The 23,555-nt window shown below is 42.6% G+C and overlaps 1 protein-coding gene across 3 annotated transcripts in view; it reads left to right on the top strand.

The window, feature by feature from the left end:
* adgrl1a (adhesion G protein-coupled receptor L1a) overlaps window positions 1–23,555 on the top strand; it is a 138,523-nt gene that overhangs the window by 38,356 nt on the left and 76,612 nt on the right. For 2 of the 3 annotated variants that reach the window (XM_053851680.1, XM_053851682.1), the window contains exon 2: window positions 16,373–16,530. In XM_053851680.1, coding sequence (XP_053707655.1) covers window positions 16,461–16,530 — 70 coding nt within the window. In that variant the 5' untranslated portion in view covers window positions 16,373–16,460. Of the gene's footprint in view, window positions 1–12,691; window positions 13,386–16,372; window positions 16,531–23,555 lie in introns of those variants that run through there. The other variant, XM_053851681.1, reaches the window with a different exon arrangement.

The following is a 23,555-nucleotide window of genomic DNA, read 5'->3' as shown; positions in this document are numbered from 1 at the left end:
GAAAGTTATTACAGCTAGCAACATGTTTTTAAATAGAAAGTTTCACCTGTTCACCAATTTCCATTGATGGTCAGAATGTTGATAGTAAACACAATTGTTGCCTCAGTAATTCAACATGTTTGATATGAAGCCTCATTATTTTCCTTCCTGTTGATTTGTTTTCGCCTCCGTGTCACGTCTAAGCGAGACCTCAGTGCACGTGTACCTGCAGTACAAAAGCTTGCAGCTCCTACTTTCCCGCACACGTTTGATCTGAAGTGACAGCTAATTAATAACAGAAATTATGTTATACTTTAATGGAGAGAAATGAGTGCAGATCTTCATCTTCATCAAACTTTCCTCGCCGGCGAGGTTTTTCTCTGGCTCCCTGAGGAATAGCATTAAACGTGAATGAAGGTTCCCCACTGACTACATTTGAATGCAGAGGGTTTTTTCTGTGGTTGAACCTCAAACGTGTGTGGGCGTGGTGATGCTCTTCCACTGAAGTCTGGTGGCTTCAAATGCAGGAGCGCTATAGTGAGATCAACCTGTATTGTTTGTGACAAAGAAAAATAATGATGCTCATTCTTCCTCTGTGTCTTGATGGTTTTGCTGAAAATTCGACGTGCAAGGAGATAATATTAGGGATGCTCCGATCAGGATTTTTGCTGCCGATACCGATCACATGGATTGACAGTGAATGACACATTTTTATATACCTCTTCAAGGTGGCAAAAATAGAAAAACCAGCAGCAACTATTCTGTCAAAAGGACATCTGAAAAACATTTAATTCGATGTGAGACGTCGCAGGTGAATCTCTAGAGACTGTGCTGTGTCCGTGAAATATTTACGTACTGTAGCAGGACTCCGAGACAGAGAGCACTGCAGTTATGAAAGTTTCCACCCCGGATGTTTACGAAAGTTTCAGATTCAGGTGCACTTGACTCCAAAACAGCGACGGATCTGGTATTTTCCGTTTCCGTCTCCACATAAACGACACCTGAGAAAGGCTGATCATCTAGCTCGGTGAAATTAATATGCCTATATGTTGCTACGGCTAGCTGTGCTAACAGTCTCTCTTTCATGAGCCCAGGAAACTATATACAGTATATACATACAGTTTCCTGGGCTCATGATAGACAGACAGACAGACAGACAGACAGACAGACAGACAGAGAGATAGATAGATAGATAGATAGACAGATAGATATAATATTGAGCCTTGTTTTATCAACATATTGAGCTACAGTATAATACTGTGTATTCAGAAAGTACCTGAAGTACATCAAATAAAGATTTCATTATTAATTCAAATATACCCACTATATATAACCAACCAATGCATTTTCCTTCCATTTGAAAATCTTTCTTCAGTCATGTTTCCAGTCGCCGCTACAGGCTGACAAAAAACATTGAAATATGCCACTTAAAATTGCAAAGTAAATGAATCTGTTGTTTCCCGTCTAATCTGGAAAATCAGTCATCTTTATCAGAAATGAAGTTCTGATTAACCGGAGTGTAACATTGTATCAATTAGCATGAAACCTATATCTCATAATAATGATTTCATTAGCATATTAAACAAATTCCGCGTGTTTACTTATCTTTAACGGCGTATCAATTCATGGCTGTGTTGCTGTCAGTGACAGCCTATTTGCATTGTAAATCTCCCTCTCTGGGAAGATGCGGCTTCCTTCTGCGCTTCACTCTCACCCACGTAGAAGAGGAGTGTTTTCGCCGGCTTTGGGAGGAATTCAGAGCAAAATCACCTGAATAATTTACTTTTCCTTTTAGCTGGATCAGAGCACAAACCCGGCGGTGATCTCATTTGAGCTTCCAAAGCTCCTTTCCCATCAGATAGCCGAGTGTCTATAAGCCTGCACATCCCGACCAGTTATTTATTTTCTCGAGAATTCCTCTTCTATTATTGACAGGAAGGGACTAACCTGGGATTTGAAGGTGTGGAAATAGAGGAGGGATTGTCGGGAAAACTGTCAGGAAGTGCGGCGGCAGAGGGTGAATGGGTATGTTAAGGCATAGTAGCGATAAGGTGAATGAGCACAGCGCATACTTGTATAACAGCCGGCGGAGCCGTGAGATGTCTGTTGATTCATCTCCTTTCATGCGCTCGGTTCCCTTTCCCTGCCGAACCCTTTTAACGGAACAAAGGCAGACGGACGGAGTGATTCAGAGTGACCACACGCCCGAGACTCTCCGAGTGAAGGGGAGAAAAGGTCACATGAAACATAAGGCTCCATGGAGACCAGGTGGAAGCATGAATTTTGTGGATGAAGTGATGTACTCAGGCCTCTGGGGACAAGAGCAGAAATAAAGCTCTAAAACAGTCGGTTGCTGGTCGGCATTTCTCACAGTGTTGTTTTAAGTTTAACGCAGCCTGTGGGGGTGCACCTCCTATCTCCAGTCTTAAAAGAGGAGCGGCAGGAGGTTGGCATGGGCCCTCTGGATCCTCTCCATGCTTTAATGGTTGTTCACCTGGTGTGGATTCCGGCAAAGCGTTTCCAGCCCTGTGCTACTGGTAATTAACAGGAGCAGGCAGTGGAAAGCAGCACCTGTTACAGCCCGAATGACTGAGCCTCTGAGCTCGGGGCTCTGGGCTGTGTCTTCCCAGAGCTTCTCTAATAATCCGACCGCTCGACGGGAAATTTCTCTGACGTTTTGGCACGTTTTTGTTTGTGTGATGCTTCTTGGTGGTTTTCAGGAGGGATTGCAAAAACAGGTGGTAATTCAAGTAATGATGGAAGGTATATTTCCAAGCACACGCCCGATAAACACATCTGTTGGAGCTGTTCACAATCTCTGCACTGAGCCGAACTGTGTGATGGCAGAAAGGCCAATAAATCCTCAAATTCATAGCTATACATTTCAAATGGTTGCCTTTAAAAAGGCCCTAATAGCATGCATTTCCCTACTTCAAATTTTTGTGAACAGATTATTTCAAAGCAAAATGTTTCACTGTTGACGTCATCGAAAAACAGGCGTGTCCAGTTTGGCATTGTCAGTGGCTCTGAACAAGGTTTTTACAGCCATACACGACAGGTTGGTCATCAGAACTGGTATTTAAACTGTGGACTCAAGTTCAGTCGTGTTTATGGAGAAAGAAGTTTGCTGATCTGCTGTGATTTGTCGCAAGGTTATGGGAGAGGTGGTGCTGGAACGAAGAGTCAGAAGAAACAAGATAGAATACTTTTTGAGGCTATAAGTATTTGGGATCACTCATTCAAAGTAACGGGTGAAATGGGTGAAGCAGGAGACTGAAAGACCTGCCATGATCTGTGGTTTAGAGACTCCCACACAAAACAGGAAGTAGAGTTGGAAGTGGCAGAGACCTATTTTACAGGGACATGTGGAGAAGTTTGGAGACGAAGTAAGGGTGGCCCAACGAGGACACAATTACAGAGACACTCGGTTGATGTAAAGGAGGACATGAATATGATACAGTAGGTCGGACTTGGGAGGAGGAGGCTGACTTGCTGTTGCCTCCCCTAAGAGAAGGAATGAGGTTGGTACAATACCTTTTTCCCAGGCGTGTAGAAGTAACATCTGACTTACGACCTGCTCGACTTACGTCCATCTGTACTTACATCCACGGCCAGCAGATGCTTTTTTTTCTTTATTCCATGTCTGGCACCGCAGCACGTAGCAGCCCGGCAATGCATACGACAGTTACGGCAGCACAGTGTCCCAGCATCCAGCAGCCGTCTACCACTACAGTAGCACCTATAACCCTCGTGTCGGCTATTTTGAATGGCATTCCACTTACGTCCAATGCGACTTACGACCGGTTAGTCGGAACCGATCCCGGTCGTAAGTCGGATTTTACTTGTATACTGTGAGTGTGAGCTGGATTTGGCCATGACTTCCTGCTTAAGATGCATCACTGTGGTCATCACAGTGATACCGTGGTCAGACAAGAGGGGTACGCATAAGAGAGTGAAAGCCATGTTCCAGAATTGGGGCACGTCAGCAAAGGCCGGCCGTGTCAGTGTCTCCCACTGCCCACTGCGGGTATCCTAAAGCTGGATAACTTTGCCAGGCAGATTGGGGTCACCACCATCAAATTAGATACATCAGTCACACACACCATCGGCCAACATAAATAACTCGGGCGTGTGCATCCAGAAAGGTACTTGTATCCAGAACAAATCTGTCTTTCTTTCTCAAACAAAACCGCACAGCTTTGAAGTGAGGTTTTAAAAGACAACAGATTGCAGAGGGGTAGTCCTGTTGAGTTTCTAAACTTTTACCTTAATTGGATACTCTATAGGCAAGCTGTCAGGATGAAAGTCCCCCATGTTGGTGGAAGTCCCAACACACCCCTCTTCGGTTTAATTTATGTGCAATAACATCACATAAAGTCTAGAGGCATATGCTCGGGTAACATCCTGAATGCAAACTGCCTTTTGCGTGTGTGTGTTTAGTGTGCGCGTGCCGCGTTTCATTTGCTTGCATGATGGATGCTCTGAAATGTGGCGCGCGCGCTCCAACTATCACACAGGAATACTAACCTTGCTGGTTTTCATCAGATGCCTTCAAACAGATATCATGGATATTAGCTTTTTTTTTTGTCTTTCCAGGATTTGGATATGTAACGTCACCATATCAGAAAATACGGTGACTGATAAACAAGGCAAATATGCAAGGCGCGCAGGCGAGGAAATGAAGAGATTGTTGTCTCGTGTTCTTTTGTTTTAATCAACTGGCATCAGGTCCAAAACTCTTTGGTGTGAAGCAGCAGAGTTTCAACTGTCGCAAACATTCCTCTTCTCATTCTTTCTGCGTGAAATCATTACATATTCCTCATGCATATTCCGCTGCTTCCTTCAAGGCTTTGGTTAGCTTGATTAGCCTTATAATCTAGCGATACATCTGGGTCAGTCGGCAGACCGGGCGCCATTTGTCTCCGGTCCACTTCATGGAGAAAATGTGGCTAAAATGTATTTCAAATAATCAAAACTCTGTGAGGAGAATTAAGATTGTTCTACATGTTCCACTTTTCTTTCCCAAGTCTGGAAAGTCCCAAATAGAAACAGTATTTAACGTAAAATTCCTTTAAAAAAATCTTAATATAATTCAATGTATTACTAAAAAGATGCAATTGATAACTAGGTGTTTACTGTCATAGACACCCCGTAACGTTTGTGTTCCTGTTTTAAGTAAGAGTGTTTCTTTAAATGGCATCACAGACATTCGGACCCTTGACCGAGATGGACCCTAAAGCTCACCTCACCACCCCATAATAAATAGGTAGACTTGATTTTTTTTTTATTTTTTTTATCTACTATAATAAAGGTGACAGTTGCCACCCTGTTATACTCTTTTAAGTCAATGTGTGGTTGTGTACATTTTGTAAATCACTGCGAAACATTTTTGTGCATATTCTGAATTAAAGGTAGTGTATGCATTATGGCTCAAATGAAATCCACCTTGTCCGTCATAGTGTGGGTCTCGCAGTATGTGTTAAGCAGTAAAAAAAAAAACAGTGCAAAAATATATATTCTTAAATATATTTAGTTTCTTCATTGCAAACTAGTTAAAACACCAAGTGTGTAAATGTACTATGGCAAACTTTTCAGTATGACTTGCGAGGGTGCAATGCGTCTGTAAAAGTGCTTCCCTTTTGGACGAAGTGTAGCTATGAGTCATCAATAGTCCTATGAAGTTGCCAAACAGCCGTTTAATTCCTTAAACTTTGACTTCAGCTCTTTTGTTCTGCTTCTATTAACATGCAATTCCACCAAATGCACAGCCGGGTTGAGGGCGGCAAGCAGGAGATGTGACAGAATAATAAGTTGACAGTTTCGCTGACACAAAAAAAAAAAAAAAAAAAAAAAAAACTTCCATTGTAACGGCCTCAGCAAAGAGATAGGAAAGAAAAGTCAACCTATTTTTAAATGTCACTGTCTCTTTTTGTTCTGAATCCTTGCTCTACTTCGTGCCACAGATCTAAACTGGGTCATTATCACATGTGGCGCCCCGGTGGGCTTTTCTGTGTGCATATGTGTGTGTGAACATGAGTTCAAATGCTTCAAGTCATCACCATGTGCACCTTTCCATACGCTGACATAAGTTGAGTTGTGTGTGCTCACTTTTCTGCCACTCATCCCTGTATGCAGTTATGAATTTACAAGTCAGTGTCCTGTTTGGCTTAGCTAAAGATAGCATGTCGGGGTTTCCCCCCCGCATGTGTGTTTACGATTTCGCTGAATGTTTGTGCAGAGCAAATGCTGCCGTAACGCGACGGCGGCGCAGGACCTGCCCTGCTAATAGACACTGATAATAACGCACTACTCTGAGCGCGTGGTTCCTTAATGAAGATGGATCGGGCCGGTCCAGGCAGTGCAGGGGCTCGCGGGGTGGCAGCCTGCCAGTCACAGTCAAGTGACATCTGGGAACAGCTCAATGCAAAAGGCGAGAGCAAGAGTCACCAGAGAGTCAGGTCTCGCAACATTATCATCTTATATCGTAATCCATTGAAGATTAATGTCAAAGCCGGCAGTTGTCACTCTTGTTGTAAAGACTTAATGGTGGCGGTGAATCATTTATTCCCATGGTTTGTGCTGACTGAGTTGAGTTGACATTTATCGTACACGATATACCGCCAAACGCTATCTGCAGCATGACATGCATCTCACGATAAATTCGATAAACACGCGGCTCACTCGCTGCATTGGACTTGCATATGTGAACATGACGTGACCGCGACAGCGTGTGCCGTTTGACAGCCGACACTGGCGTGTGACAGTTGTGGAGAGTGTGGTGGACTTTGGTTCACCATCGTAGTTTTAAACTTATTTTTAATACATGGAACCTTTGATAGTGACACTGATCGACTCTGAGTTTTTGGATCCGTGTTTATTTTATTAGATGGAGTGGTCTTCATAGGTTCTTTGACGCGGTCGTCCGCCTTGGTTCACGTCAACCCATGCAGGTTTCCCGCTGTGCTGGCGCCTCGGCGAAACACCGTGCTGAAACTAGTTGGATATTGGACGGAGCTCCGGTCCGGCATTGATGGCGACGTCCTCTTCCGCGTCCCCCATTAAGGTTCACTGATCGCAGACACACTCTCACAGGCAGCGCTAATGCTACGACCCGGCATAAGTTAGGGACCATCAACAAATTCTAAAGCGGTCAAAGTATTAATGAAATCTTCAATAAGGCAATAAAAAACAACCATTTTAGGAGAGAGAATTGTGAAAATGTTTTTCATCAATTTTTTTTTCTATCATACGAGACGAAGGACTGACATGTTGTATAGCGATTTGGAGAATAGAATATGAATAAATGATCATTTATTCACATTATTTCTAATATTTCTTCAATAGCGTCTAGGAAATGTGTCCAGACTGCTCCATAGTTAAAGTAAACATGAGATACAGCAGACAGACGGCTCAATTTAACCCCTAAATAAAGCTGGCAGAGCAGTCTGTCAGACACCAGCGGCTTCTACCAGAGACGTCACACATTGAATTTCTCATCTCTACACTTAGTTCACTGTTACGTTTAAACATAACTAATGATGTTGGAGACAAACTCCACTAAGTTTCATCATAAAACAGTTTCAAGAGAGACTGTAGTGTGTCCAATACATGGAATAGAATGAGCAAGTATTTATCGTGATTTATAGCAATAACTTTTTTTGCCCATATCGCCCAGTTGACATATATGTGGCCAAGCAATGCTAAAAATAAAGTTTCACTAAAAAGCCTTCATATTCTCCCCCTAGATTCTAATGTTCTAAGGGGTGGTCAAAATGTAAACCTGTTAGAACGGGACTGCAGCCAACGTGAGAAGACAGGTGGGATGAGGTCCCTTCCCCTGGCAGCTGAGGCGGGCGTCACAGGGCAAGCATTGATGGGTGGTGACATTACCTCCTGTTGCATCAGTAATAATGAACAGTGACAAGCTCTGCACCGCCACAATAGATCACAGGCCACACGGGAGACAGATCAGGACGGGGAGTCTGCTGTGTCTGCTGCGCCGAGCCCGTGTTGGCCGAGGCAGTTTATCTCCCTTTTCTCCTGTTATCAAATACATGCTCGCTCCGCCAGCACTATAAGGATTGAAGCTCTCACAGTTGCGTCTGGAAATGTTCTTATCACTTGAAACATACATACAAAAAGTAATTACTCATGCATACAATACAGTGTTTTCACTAATGGAATGATTTTTCTTTTTGGTTTTCCGGCGGCACCCAAGGCTATGTTGTCGACATTTTTTTTTTTTTTTTTTTGTGTGTGGAGGAGTTGACTTTCGATATCGGGGTTTGTGTTGTGCCGCTGAGGGGGCTGCTGACACCGGAAAGATTGCCACTGAAGTATCTATTGAGTAAAGCGAGAAAGACTTTCTTACACGCTCTCCATCTTTTCGTTGCCTCTTTGACAACCACGCTTGCCGTGTTTGATATCCCTTCGCTGTGTTTTGCAGCTCTGCAGATTCCCTCGTCTCATTTACATTCCCTTAAAGCTCACGCTCCCATTACAGTCTCATGGTGTTTTTGACTACTCTCTCGTTTCTTATATTACTTCAAATAGGTTTTTTTTTTATTTTTTATTTTTTAAACTCCGGGTTACTGTTTTTCGCGGCGAGCCTTATTCCCTGCCGACAGCCGCCTCCCCACTCTCACTGAGTCAGTAATCAAACACATTGGCTCTAATACACAGGCCATTATACCAGCTCTGATGTTCCATCTGCACACAGGCCGCACAATGGTGTCATTATATAAACAGCACCGCTGCTGTAGCCGCCCAGATACTATCACACTGGAGCGCTGGCCTGAGCTGACCTATTCTGGTAAACAGTGTTGGGAGAACGTGACCTCAATGTGTGTAGTCACAACTAGCTTAACAGCATTATCTCTCCTCTTCCAGTGGACCAGAGTTAAGCGTACAGTGGACCATCACAAAGCCTGTGTAGGCGGTTTAGCGTCAATGCAAATTCAATAGAACGGGATTGTTTCGAAGGAATGACAGAAAATCTAATGCCATTATAGTCTTGCCGGAGCGGATTATAGAGATTAGTCATCAGCCCGACAATGCAGGGATGGACGACGATTGTTGTCCGCATTTATACAGTTATATTCACCGTTGCAGCAACATAAATAAAAATGAAGCAATCTTTGCAAACTGAATGGTTTTTTTATCGGATAAACTCATTTTAATCTATAGGAATGATGACAATCATCCGCCTAATCTGGATTTGGTTCCCAGCAGGAAACCAGACCTTTCCACTTCTGAATGAGTAATGAGTTTTAATCCCAAGTAAAAAGCTTCTGATATCAGTTTCTACCAACAAATGTGAAAATGTGTGGTGGGCAGATGAGGCTTCATGAAACTCATTTTCAGAGCTTAGGAGGTGGCGCTCTCAGTTTAAAAATAATATGAGGTTTCTCTGAAATGGCTGGATTTTAGGGCGAAGAGTGCCATCTAGTGGGCTCTGAAAATGAGGACACTGTTTCATGAAGCCTCATCTGCCCATCACTCATGAAAATATTCTGATACAGCCTTGTGTTTATGAAATAAATAGCTCCTGTGTAAAATCTCTTGGGGGTAAAGAGAGACGAAACAAAGAAAATAAGCCTTGATAAGGTGTAATAACAGTAGTAGTAACAAAATAATTCACTCGTATCGTACAGTTTTGAATCATACAACGATCTTGAAATACAACAATAAAATCATGACAGTTTTTTTTTATTGTTTTGGAATATCATTGATAGCAGAGATCTCAACTTGACAGCAGGTGGCGGTAGTGTTCTGCAACTGACTCAGAGAACTCTGAAGCAGTCCTTCTCAAATAGTGGGGCGCGCCGAGTGATGCCAGGGGGCAGACTTTTTTGCCGTTCTAGAATAAAGTGTAATGTTAATAAAGTTATTCTTAATTGTAACTTGATCTATATTACTTCCCTTTTTGTCATCTTTAATGTTAACAAGGATACAATGTTGGGGGTAGTTATTTAGAATTTTAAAGACAAATGATACTATTTACGCAGTTAGATTTTAGTTTGTTTTAGTTAGTGTTATTACACAGTTATTATAAAAACAGTGACTGCACAAAACGTCCATCGAGATTTGTGATAGATGTGCTATTAAACAGCCTTGTCTTGAGTCACAAAAGACATTTTTTTTTTTTTTTTAAACATAAAGCACAATGAAGATCCAATGAGAGCAATGCCGTCTCATATGACTCCTTCCACAGAGGCTTGCTGGCCTTTGCTCACGTCACCGGCTCTTACTGTCGAAAAAACCTCCCTCACGATATGTTTTTTTTTTCCGATTTAAGTGGAAGATGAAGTGAATGCGCCTGATTGCAAACATGCCATGCAGCAGTTTGCGTCTCTTTCAGATTTGTAAGTGTGATGTGATGCCATTCAGTCTGACTTCCCAGACTGTTCCGGTTGCTAGGAAGCAATCACTTCTCACATAGCAGGGGCTTCGCTACTAAACTAACAATTTGTTGTTGAAGCATCTGAGGCATAAACATTAATCCTGTCGGCGTGGGGGATGATGGTGCGTCATCTTTTGATTCCAAGATGTCTCTCACGTCCTCATGCTGTATGCATGGCAAACCTGGCGAGTCCCTCTGATTAAATAAGTGTGTTTGTTTGTCTTCGCTCCCTGAGCTTCGCCCTCAATAGCCCAAATGATTTGCACTTGTACGCACAACGCACACCATTAAGAAATGTTCTGAGGAGGTGTGGTGTTTGCGGTGTCGGATATTTGTCAGAGAAGCAGATCTGGTCAGTTACACATAAATACCGCAGTGACTTATCGCACTTGTCCCCACACCTGGATATCAGATTCCCGTCGGCGGAGTCAGACCTGGAGAACTGAAACAGCAGAGACTTGCTCGAGCTTCTCCCATTCTGCTGCGGAAACTGTGGACCTCAGCTCTTTCCTCCCCCCCCCCCCGCCCTTTGATTCTCTTTGGGTAATTTTCCGAAAAATGCATCTTCCCTCTGTAAAGAAATGACTTGTGTGATGGGATAAACATGACTGGTTTTCAAGATCACTTTTAACAGTAGCCCCAGTCCTCCACCGAGGGACTAGTGACACCCTGTTCCTGATGCCTGCTAAAGCAAACACATCTTAATGATCATGGTGATTATCATAATGATCCAATAGAAGTGGATAATGAGGTTATTTGCTTTGGATCAAGACCGTCAGTAAATTAATAGCGGGGAAACAGTGTCGCATTTGAAGCAAGATAACAAAGCCGTTGCGCTTAAGTTTAATGCCGCTGTGCTGGAATCCTCTCTGCAGTGAGTCCACCGTCTACTGAATGTTTTCTTCAGAAGGTGATGTGCCAGTCATATTAAAGGTGTCTAAATAATAATAATAATAATAATAATAATAATAATAATTAGAAAAGCATTTTAAGATGTATGAAAAAGCACTGTGACAGTGCAAACCTCCGAGAAGATTCAATGTTGGCTGAAGTTTGAACCGATTGCTTGGTGATAGCACAGTGTTAGCGGTTAGTCAACCTTAGGTGTTGCATGTTGACATGGCTTTCAAGTAAAGCACATGTTCCATCTTCGGACCTGATGCTGCGGGTAGTGTGTCGCATGCCGTGGGATAGCGCTCCTTTCTCCACCTGGTATGACTTGGCCTTAAACTACCATGTGTTTAAGTCACAGTAACTTGTACGGCACCGTATGGTCAAGCTTTTTTTTTTTTATCATTAATACCTGTTTCCTGCCTTAGTCGTAATGGCATCATACTGGTTTCCATGAAAATAATTTTTCAACCTGGTCAAAATTCACAGACTCACATGCCTTCATGTTCTTTTTCGGGTGAAATCTCGCGGATATCGACCGGTGCGGCACTCGTATTAGACAAGTCGATATGGCATAGAAGTGTGCTGGTGCTGATGCTTTTGACCCAAAAAGTTTTTAAACCGTTGTTTATGAAACATACTAAAACGTTTTAATCTAAGCATACTTTGATGTTTGTTTGGTTTTTTTTTTGCTTCTTTTGCGGAAGTAACTCTCTCCTCCCCCTGGTCTATGGACATCAGGGCGCTCTGTCTCAAAATCCTAGCTGGAAGCTAGCGTACGCTGCTACACTTACCAAGTGACTGAAGAGAGATTCCAGTCGTCCAACTCTCCTGTTTCAACATGCAATGCCATGGGCTGATTTCACTGTCAACATTTTTTACTTTATGGTGCATTTGGGGGTGAGAATGGATCGGTTCCTTCGCCCGTCATCAACATTTCCTAAAAAAAATGACTCAAACACTTTCTGAGCTTTTGCCGCATATGTGATCCAAAAGTTTAGGTAGTAACAGACCCAGGAAGGGCTCAGAGTAGAGCTTGTAACCTTCCCTAACTGGCCAGTTAAAGAACCTCCCTGGTGAAAGGGAGTCCACTGTGTGGAACAAGAAAACCGAGAGGAAGCCTCTGGAGATAGTGAAGTCAGCTGCCGCTGATGCGCAAAGGCTTAAAAAACATTATTTTCTAGTCATTTTATTTCTTCCAAAATCTAAAATAAGTTTCAATACAAGCCACTTCCTGATTCAATGAGTCTATCCAAACTGTTTTTTCCTGCTCACATAGCATGTTGTTATGCTTTGTTCATTTCGGAATACTGCGTATCTAACACGCCTCGTATCAAGGGGGGAAAACTCCCACACAAGAGTGCTCTCTGCTTTTGTGCAAAGCTGGCCGCAGCTCCTCTGCATCTGCTGCACAGAGCAAAAGGTCGTCCTCAGTTCTCGCACATGGAGCAACGTCCAAGAACACATGATGAGAACACGCTGTATAACACATTTCGCAACATTCCTGCTCTATTCTCAGAGCATTATCTGCTATTTTCAGTTGTATTACACTAACTTTTCCCAACTTTTGTTCCTCACTTCCTCTGCTCCGTCTGCTTCCTCTTTATTATTATCAAACTGCGTCATGCTGTCTTTGTTGGCTTCAGGTCCCCAAATTCCGACCATCTTCTGCTCAGCCCTTCATTATTTTCTCTCCTTTTCGCAGGCTACCATTCTGAGAAATCTTCCCTCTCATGCCACCTTTCTGTTTGTCACAAAATATCATCGATTTGTCTTGCCTGCACTTTTCTCCCAATTTCTTTACCCTCCCCTCATTTCCTCCCACTCTGGCTCATTCTCATCTGCTGAGACCACAAGAGAGCTATTGGTGTAAGTACAGACCGAAGCAAAGTCAAGGGGGGAAAAAGAGGAGGGAAGACTGATTTCTCTTATTAAAGCCACAGAAGTTAGGAAGGAATAAACAAAGGCTTGTCGCTGCGCAGGAGGAGATCACTTTTGGACCATTAATAATACAGTGAGGGCGGGAGAATGGTGCATGAAGGAAGGAACGCCAGGGAGTAGCCTCCACCGCCGAGCCAGCCGATGCGATTTGTTTTTTGTCTTAAGCCTTCCGGTGAGTCTGTTTTTTTTCCTCTCCGATTAACACCTCGGCGTCCCTCCATCTCCACGCACTCATGAGTATGGAATCCAGCCCCTGGGGAGGGGGGTAAATATCAGAGAAGGTCAGCAGGGGGTGGGGTTGAGGAGAGGGAACACCAGAACTGCTGAGTGAGCGGGAGTAAATCAGAGTCTACGACTGACCTGTGCGATCGGGGGGCCACACACGGCCCTTTGCTTTTATTTACGCGGCCCGAGTGTCTCCTTTTATCTTTCAAGTTGCCTTTGATGATGAAAGAGGATTCATTAGCTTTAATGCCAGTTTCAACTTTGATGGAAGGGGAAAACATGTTGACAACATTTTGCATAATCCCAAAAAGTGTCAAAACAATTGGGAGCTAATCAGATCCCAGTTTGTCTTTTCACTCTTCAAAGCGCTTTTGTCGACTCAGTATTTATTTATTGGAACAATGTTGCATCATGACAACAGATCCTGGGGGCACGAAAGCTACTCCTTTTTTTTTTTGTTTGTTTTTTTGTATATTGCGCTGTCTAGCAAACACAGGAAGAGAGTGTAATTATTTATTTGCTTTGTGACAGTTCTTTAGTGCTAGAAGTTGTTTTGCTCCTTTGAATCGTATGTTGTCATTTTATTTAGCTGTGTTTAGAAGATGGTGTTTCATGGCACAGTATCGGACGGTTGATGCAGTTTCATGAGACAGTGTCCTAATTTTCTGAGGCCACCAGATGGCACTGCATACTGTTTGGATTTGAACAACTATTTCAAGGAAACCTTAATCATTTCTAAACCTAGAGCGCCAACAAGTGGCCTCCGAAAACAAGGCTACTGTTTCATGATGCCTCATTTGCCCCTCACCAGTGTTCACATATGTGATTGGCAGTCAATAGGGAGTGTTCCAGTCACGCTCGGAACTCGGAAATTCCCTGTGAAAAAGTCGAGTATACAATCTGAGTATACAATCCAAGATGGCTTCCCCTAACATGAACAGTAAGAAGACCTTTCCTGGTTGCAAACGCTGTGTGTATTTATTAAGAAGTTGCTTATATCTGGACAAAGTGAGTAGCTTTCATGGACTAGCTTTCTGACTCCCACTCCCAAGGTAGATGGAACGCAGTGTTAGCAATGTAGCAACAATGTTTAGCAGCTGCGCTAATGAGGTTTATTTAGCACCAACAATTTCATGTCATTACACAAAGCCTATTCTGACCTCTCTGATGTCAGGGGTCCGAGGAGCCGTTTTTGGTCACTCAACATTGCAAAAGGAAAAGTAGGAGGGGCCACAGTGTGGCCATGTGTGAATGTCGGATGCCAAAATACAACTGATAAGAAAGCAAGATCAACTTTTTGCATGGGAATTCACCAGCCCATCACTAATCTGAAGCCCAAACTGTCAATATTGCCTCCAGTTTTCTCTCCTTCTAGGTAGAGACACAGTTGCTGCTGTTTCCCATCATCATTACGAGTGCAGGTGAAAGGTTGCATCAATAAAACCATGCGTTCAAACCTGCCATATTTTCTCTCATTTTCTGTTTTTAAGTGCAGAAGCAATTATGCACTATACGTTTAGGGTTAAATTGAAAGTTTGATTAATTAGCTTTTTATTTAAAATGCAGCGTGCATTTCAAGATGAATGTGCTCACACATAAATATGCATATTCCTGCTCAAACTATGCGTTCGATGCGGCGCAATAATGAGAAAGAGGGGTTAAGAAGATCAAGCGAATCCCCCAGCACGCCGCCTCCCTGCCAACCAAAAAGAACAACTGGCAACCACAAAGACACATATGGATGCAGACAGTCTCCGCAAGCTCAGCAGGAGAAGTGAGCTCCAGCAAAACCATTATTTTCTGTCTTGGAGCCCCTAGAGGGGCAGAGCAGCCGTCACTGTCAAAAATTCTGAGCTAAAGTTCCAGATTGTGATTTATTTCATTAGGCAAATGAGATGTGTGAGCCCTAAGGCAAAGCAGACTGAATCACCACTTTCCATTGCCGCGCCGTGCGCGCGAGACGCCACACAAACACGCACACAATGGACCGAGATCTTTCACGTGTTGAATGTGGCTCCGTTAACAGCCTGAAAACATATGTAGCATGTCTGATCCGATCAAGCATTCAAACGCTGCTGAGTGATGAGCTGGTGGCGGCAACAGCTGTCGCCGTGCTGCACACAGTGGCCTCCAAGCTGACCACTAGGGGAGCACTTCCATCTTTTGATAGATACAGTTATACAGACAACTGTGGACTTCTCTTTTTTATTTGTGCACAATTCAAATACAATGGAGTCATGACGAGACAATAGAAATATTATCTATGCTAAGTACAACTTAACTTAAATGGAGATGTCAAAGTAACGGAAAAACACAAGGGTGTAGCATTATACATTCAGTACCATTGGCTGTAATTGTCAATACATGACTGATGCTTATAGTCGACTATTTGCAGTGCTAAGTGAATTTTATTTATATATATATATGTATATATATATATATATATATATATATATATATTTTTTTTTTTTAATATATACATATATGTTTTCTCCCTCTCTCTCTCTCTCTCTATATATATATATATATATATATATATATATATATATATATATATAGACAAAAAATAGATTATATATGTGTGTGTGTGTGTGTGTTTTGTTTTTTTAAGTTAAGGATTGTAAGAAGCAAGCTGAGGTGGTTAGGGTGATGCGGTCTCTCAATATTCCCTCAGGTGAACTGCAGGTGGTGTCTGGTAAAAAAAAGCAGGTACGGGCCTCTTCGCTCCGGCTGCTGCCCCTGCGACCTGACTTCGGCTATACAGTGGAAGATGGATCCCTGTTGGCAGGACGTTCTAAACATCTCACTAACCTCATGACGGCCTTTCTTTTGTTCAATTCTGATCGTTTCGACAACATAATACTGCAAACCACATTCTTTATCTGTGCTGGAGAACTGAAAGCCGAACTTATCTCTGCCTTCTTTTGTTTACAGGACCCCCCCCTAGGGAGGGTGAAGCCCCCAATCACCTGTGCCGATTGATCACCTCTACGGTTTCCCCACCTCCTGGTCGGCTTCCACCATGGCTCTAGCGCTCTGGATTGTCTTCGCCTGCGCTGTGGCTTTCAGTAACATTACACCGTCCTCACAAGGTATGTAATAAATATTGTGGTCATGGCTGGTGGGGGGGGGGATGGTATCTCTGCGTACTTTACATACTGCTGCTGTACAATGCAGTACTTTTAGTTTCCTAATGAGAATGCTTGTCTGTAACACAAGCTCCTGCTGGTTTGACTCTAACTGGCCCGACCCGCAAATGAGGATGTAATATTTATAACTAGGTGATGAAGGTTGTAGGTGTCGCGACTTGCTGACGCGACTGTAAATGCAGCTCCTGGTCTACAGAGAGGGGAGAGCGAGAGAGTATGTGTGAATGTCAATAAAATTTCTTGTCATCTTGTCGGTAGTTGGAGCGTGGAGGAGGTATAAGGGGGAATCAGTGCATGTAATGTCGCCATATGTGTGACCTCCTCAAACGTGACATGCAGCATGTGATATTTCATTTAGCTTGTGAGGACTTTGCACGCCTGGCAGCAGGTGACCCGTTTGACTGGTGTGTGTGTTTGTTGTTGTGCATGTCGGAGGACGTGCAGGAGGGGCGAGTGTTTGGTGTCCCGCTCGTGGCCTGCTGCAGCGACAGCGGCTCACCATCTGCCGCGCACGCTCGGCCGTCTCCGAGCCAACCAGCCGCTGGCTGATGGACAGCTTGGACGATGAGCGGCAGCAGCGACACGGTTATTAGAAGGAAGGAAGCGCTTGTGATGACGCAGGGAAATGGCAAGAAAGTCAGACAGGTAGTGTGAAGGTGTTGGTGTCAGCACTGGTGTTCCTCTGAGTAAGCTCTGATAGGCCAGGTGTGTTTCTAATTCCAGTTGCTGCAGTTGATTTTTCAACTTCATCTCGCTGCCTGTATAATTTATATTTTGCAGCGTACATTCTGTACCATTAGACACATTTGGCCTCTGGCACTATGAGTGTGTGTGTGTGTGCTTTATAGACTGAACGAGTGTGACCGGGCCCTCTGGGTGGATTAATAATGCATTAATAATAAAACGACTGTTATCTGTATTCAGCCCTACAGCAAAGGTACAACATTTGGTTTGCTGAAATAAAAACGCATTATGTTTTCTCTAACAGACACACTTGGCGATAGGTGCTTCTGCCAAAAAGTGCTCCCATCTTGTGCCCATGTTTTAGACCTGGGGTGGGCATTTAAAATTCTGAAGGGGCCACATTACATTCTGTGAGTGAGGGCCCCACCAGCCCAAAGACGGGAGGACATATTTTCAATTTTACTGCTCAAATATAAAATAGGGGAAAATGTAATGACGCTATGACATTTTAAGCTTCAAATATATATATATATATATATATATATATATATATATATATATATATATATATATATATATATATATATATACTAAAACTAAACTAAAGCCACTTTGTTACTAGAAATGTTTTTCAATATTATATCCAATATTTATTTATTTTTAGGGAGAAGAAAATTCTGAATTTAAAATTCTGAAGGGGCCATATTATATTCTGTGACTAATGTGAGGGCTCCACCAACCGAAAGACAGGACGATATAACAATTATTTCAATTTTGCTGCTCAAATTTCATAAAACAAGGGAAAGTGTAATGACGCTACGGCATTTTATGCTTCAAATGTGTTATTTGTTCATATATATATATATATATATATATATATATATATATATATATATAATTTATTATTATTATTATTATTATTTATTTCATATGTATGTTTTTATTTCTTGTAAGTGTCAACACTAAACTACTTTGTTACTAGATATTTTTTTCTAATGTTTATTTATTTTTAGAGACAAGAAATACTAAATAAGTAAAAGATTAACATTTTAAAAACCTGAAAAAATAATAAAAACAAATGTAACTTAAGAAGTATGTGTAAAATCCAAACACAGATGAATGATGAAAATACTGGACATAATGTACATAATGTACAGAAATACTGTTAATAATGTAGACTTTTGCTTTGGAGTGTCCTCATGATGGCCACTCATTTATGAGCTGAGGGCTGCATGTGGCCCCCAGACCGCACTTTGCCAACATCATTTTTCAGCTTATTCTTCAACTGATTTTTATTTTTCCCCCTGACTGCTTGGTGAAAATGTTTAATTGTGAGCAAGATAAATGATGTGAGGTCAAGAGCGACCTTGCTCCCGCTGCCTCCCTTTTAACCTCGCTCTCACCAATGCTAATATTTCCCCGAAAACTCTCACATCCAGTCTGCGGATTTAAATTTTTAACCGATAAGGCTCAGTCTCCCTGTTTGCGCCCACAAACCACATGCTGAATAATATCCGTTGAATTGACTCTGCAGTTTCCTGATGTATCACGGCTAAGCTAAACCAAAGATTATATATTCACATCCATTTTTAATGTTCTGATGATGTATATACACGCACACACATGCACGGGCGTGTCTATCCTGGCAGGCTGTGGCACAGAATGACAGGCGTATGCCGACTGACAGAACGTCCTGCTGATTCCACAGAATGCCGGCGAATGTGCGACCATTCATACGCACTGATGTTGCTCTGAAAGCCCATTAGGCTTGCTTAATGTGGCAAGCATTGCAGGCAGCTGCGCCGTACGTGATGAAACTCTGACACAGAGCTTTCATTTACTGTAGCGCTGAGCGAACGTTGCTTGGTGTGTGTGTGTGTTTTCATCGCTGTGGTGTGAGCAAGACCATTATCAGGCTATTTGTAGGCACTTTCAGATTGCAATACAAGTGACAAGTTTACATTGGCGAGTACATTCACACTGTGGTCGTGTACTGTATATTGCTGCGCGAGAGCCACTGGTATCTGCTACCAGCTGACTGGTGGATTCCCTCCGCACTCTACCATGTATTTAAGCCCTGACTCTCAGATCAGTCGGGTGGAAGGCCCCCTGGTCCTGCAGTGCACACAGACATTTTTATCTGTCCACCCACACCACCCCCCCTTGACTTGCTCCCAGCACACCAGCCATTATTTAAGGATGAGAGAGTGGTGTTTTTACACATCTCACATGAAATATCCGAGTCTCTGAACTTCCTCTGAAATGACAGGTGAGGAAACCGTAAGACGCTTTTCATGACTTGGTCAGGATGAGGAGTGACTGTGAAAGGCCTTGTTCTCAAAGATTTAGAGGATGGAAAATATTTTTCAGTTCTTGTTGATATATTTTATAAATTATGATAAAAAAAAGTAACTGCAGTTGTCAAAACTGAAGCTGAATATTTTTTTTGATACTGTAGAAATACTTTTTGTTTTCAGTATGACCGTCATGTCTAGTAGTAGTATGGCAGTAACAGTACAACGTGACCTTCTTCTTGCCAGTTTTTAGGATTGATTTACTAGCCATTTACTTGCTGCGTTGAGAAGTATTGGTCTGAGCCATAAGGCCTCGACTCACATCTACGGTCAGAAGAGGTGGGTGGGGTTCTCTTGATGGCCGGGTTGGACACTTCTATCTGGGAGAGACTCGGAGTAACGTCCACATTGAGTGAAGTCAGGTGAGGTGGCCTGGGCGCCTTTATCGGCTTCTAGTCAAAACTGCAAACGTGATCTTGTGATCGTCCAAAAAGACCTCTGTTTTTGCTCTGATGTACAGCCCCAGTGTAGTCCATTTTTCCAAGCATTTGTTGTGTGTCTCTCTCTTGTTAAAACACATCGACTTTTGACGTAAACAAAGAATTGATCTGGCGACCACCTTTCGCCTCTCCATGCTGGTAGCCTCATGGTCATGCGCCAATGCTATGGTCATGCTACTTCATTTCTGAAATCGCGTCTGCTCGACCAGTAAGTGGAACTAGTCCCTTAGAAACATTACATAGTGAACAAAATGGAGAATCAAAATCGAAATCTGACGGAAAAATCTATGATCCATCCCTAAGTGATCCATCCCAGGTGAGGTACAAATAAGGACCTCTTTACTGGGTGTTGCTGCCCCCACGACCTGATCCTGGATAAGCAGCAGATATATTTTGTTCCTTTTTTTTCCTTTGTTTGCAGGCTGTATGTTTTGTTTCTTATAATACATTTTCACGTCATATAATACAAGCTACATTCACTTCTTCATTATTATATTTTTCTGTCTGTCCTTTAAAGCTATTACACATCATTTTTATCTGCTGTACCAAAGATCATTTGGAGATAACAGAATGTACCTCCCAGAGAACAATCGGAAAACGTCCGTCTGTTTGGGAAAAGCCACGACTCTAGTGTCTGAGTCTCAGACTGGCTTCGTCTTTCAAAACAATCCTTGACCTAAAACCACGTTCAATATTGAAGCGAGCCTTTCTGGTCCCCTATTCTGTGATATTAAAATGCTAATTTCAAAAACAGCAATGTATTCACTAATTCATAAGAATTGATTCTCTGACAGGCTTATAGCAGTAATATTTTTGGAGGAAGCAATAAGGACTGACACGGCTAACCCTGCTGTGTGCGGTCGGCTTCTTGCGTAATTCCCTCAGCAGTGAAGTCTATTGCTTTTTTATTTGTTTCGGGAACTCTTCCTTCACCACTCCTGCAGCGAGCGCAGAGATTAAAAACAGAAATTATTCCTTCTATTGATCTGCTGCTGATCAGGATGCGACAAAACTAGATTACATTCAAACAAGTTAAAGGGGCAAACACAGACTTCTTGCTGCTGTCAGCGCTGAATTCTTTTATTTCTTATTTATCATATACGGCGCCTGGAGCTTTGCTGTCACCCTCGCTTACGTGCGCTTCATATCTGAGTAACATGTGTCTGCTGCCTTGTGTTTACTTTGAGGGAAGCGTCTTGAAATCTTGTGGGAAGTGTCCTCTATAGCTGAGAGTGGCTTCCTCTCCTTATAGTCTCCACTTCATGCCTAGATGATAAAATTACAGAGAAATGAACGTCAATTATAGAGCATTTTTGTGACTCAAAACGTTTTGCTGTTCTTTTTCCTCCATTGCCACACTCATGCTAGTCCCACATTGCAACAGTTTAAGCTCAACCCAACCCAAAGAAATCCCAATTGAACTCTGAAGTGGTCAGAATTCTGCTCAACGTGAATCCTATTTTGCGATACTGTATGACAGCGTATTTTTGTTCTGCTTTTTGTGCCCCCCGTGGCTAACTTTGACACCTCTGACTTGGACTGATGTTGAATATAATGCCACACAGCTGGGTCCCAATCTGCCTTTGACTTGTGAGTCATGTTTTTAATGGGGTCAGACGTGGCTTTTTTTGCGGGTTTGCATGATTGTTAGCCTAAATCCGGGCTCAAGCTGTGGCTAATGGTCCAGAATGTTTCCGCAAAAAAAGCAGATTTTTCACACAACACACTTCCTGTGGACTACACTACATAAAAGAGTGAGTATTCAAGCGTTTACCTAAGGAATAGTTAACTTGGACATTTACCAGGAATGGATTTCAGCTTCTGTTTCAGGAATGAATTTTGGGAAATATTGATAACCAAATAGTGACAACCAAGTTGACACAATGGCATTTCAACTGAATGAAATATTCTCTCTCTCTGACATTCACGGTCACGGTGTTGATCATAAGCCCTCACTATTGCCTCACTTTTCATTGCACCATATGGAAACTACTTTTTAAAAGTAATGTGATTACTGACTACTGATTACTCCCTTAAAAGTAACTTAGTTACTGTTTACTTTAACTTGTTAGATTACAAGTTACTTTGCAAGTGGCACAAGCATCGCTGCACTCATAGCACTGGCAGAGGAATTTATTTTTGATGTTCAAGAGAAGGCAGAACAGAACATCAGTACCGTTTCTTCCGTGACAAAACAATACGAAAATTATCGGACAAAGTACGGATGATCATAACTTTCATTTTACTAGGGATGTCAAGGTGGTTTAAACAACTGATACATTGTTTTGAGTCCACACTTTCTATACCTTTTTCACTACATTTGTTTACGTCAGTGACTTTTTACGTCAGTTTTTTTTTTTTATCGGATTATTGGTTTTGGAATAGTAATGCATGAAATTAGTTTGCTTTTGATAAGAATAGAATTCTGATAGAATAGTGTTGATCCGATTCAATATGTCAACGTGCAACACAGACGCCGGACTACTGCGTCACGCTGGAATGCGACAGTCCACTTGACAATCACCAACATGCTGCGTATTTTGGTGTCACTCAAGAGTTCAGGGACACAACTGTCCCTTGAAATCGGGGTATGTGAGCTGCATGGCAGGGGTCTGCACCCTCAGAGTGCTTTTTTTTTTATTTTGACAGCGTTTTGTGGGCTGGGAAGAGTCAGTGTTGGTTTGTGTCATTGTTGTCTTTCAGGGAAAATGTCTTACAATGAGAATAGTTGGCATTTACCTTTGTACAACTGGTATTTGAAGCTTTCAGCTCACGAGCTTTGAGCTGACCTCTTCAATCGCCCAGGTGACTCAGTTGCCCTTTCGTGTCATCTCCCTTTAATGTTGATGGCCCTTCTTTACCTTGCTCACTGGTACCGTCAACAGCGGCCATTTTAGAACTGATTAGATGTGTTACAACTATTTGTCCTGGGAAAGTATTATAGTAAAGTAGGTTTGGAGGGGCAGAAAATCTATATAAATATTTATAGAATGATTAAGAGGTCAAGAAGAGGGAACGTTTCTGCGACCTCCAATTCCGAGCGTGTGAAGTCTGTCCCGCTTCATCCGGACTTTGATGCCGCTAAGCCAACTTGACAATTTATTTTCATTTCTTTGGCTTTCATGTTTGTTTTTAAGCTTTTGTTGTCTCCCCATCTTATTAGCAACAGTCGGGGCTTCTCACTTCCCGGGCTCCTAACACTCGCCTCTCATTTTCATCAAATCTCTCGCCACCTCTCTCCTCTAACACTCTAGCTACCACCACCCCTCTCTGCCAAAGCTCTCTCGATTTGACTGGTCCACTTTGCTTTAATGTGTCCACCCTCTCAACTTCTCCCCCACCCCACTGTGTTACTCTATTTTCCTCTCGGCCTGCCCGCTTCACTATCACTCCCCCGGCTCTGTTTTTCTCATCCATCCCCACTGGCTGCTCCCCACACACCCCCAATCATTGTTATTTCTCCATCTTCTTTTTCCCCTTATTTGCTACA

This window comes from Synchiropus splendidus, chromosome 19 (assembly GCF_027744825.2).
Source record: "Synchiropus splendidus isolate RoL2022-P1 chromosome 19, RoL_Sspl_1.0, whole genome shotgun sequence".
Classification (NCBI taxonomy): Eukaryota; Metazoa; Chordata; class Actinopteri; order Syngnathiformes; family Callionymidae; genus Synchiropus; species Synchiropus splendidus.
Note: the sequence above shows the minus strand (reverse complement) of the source record. Positions and strands in the feature narration are given on the sequence as shown.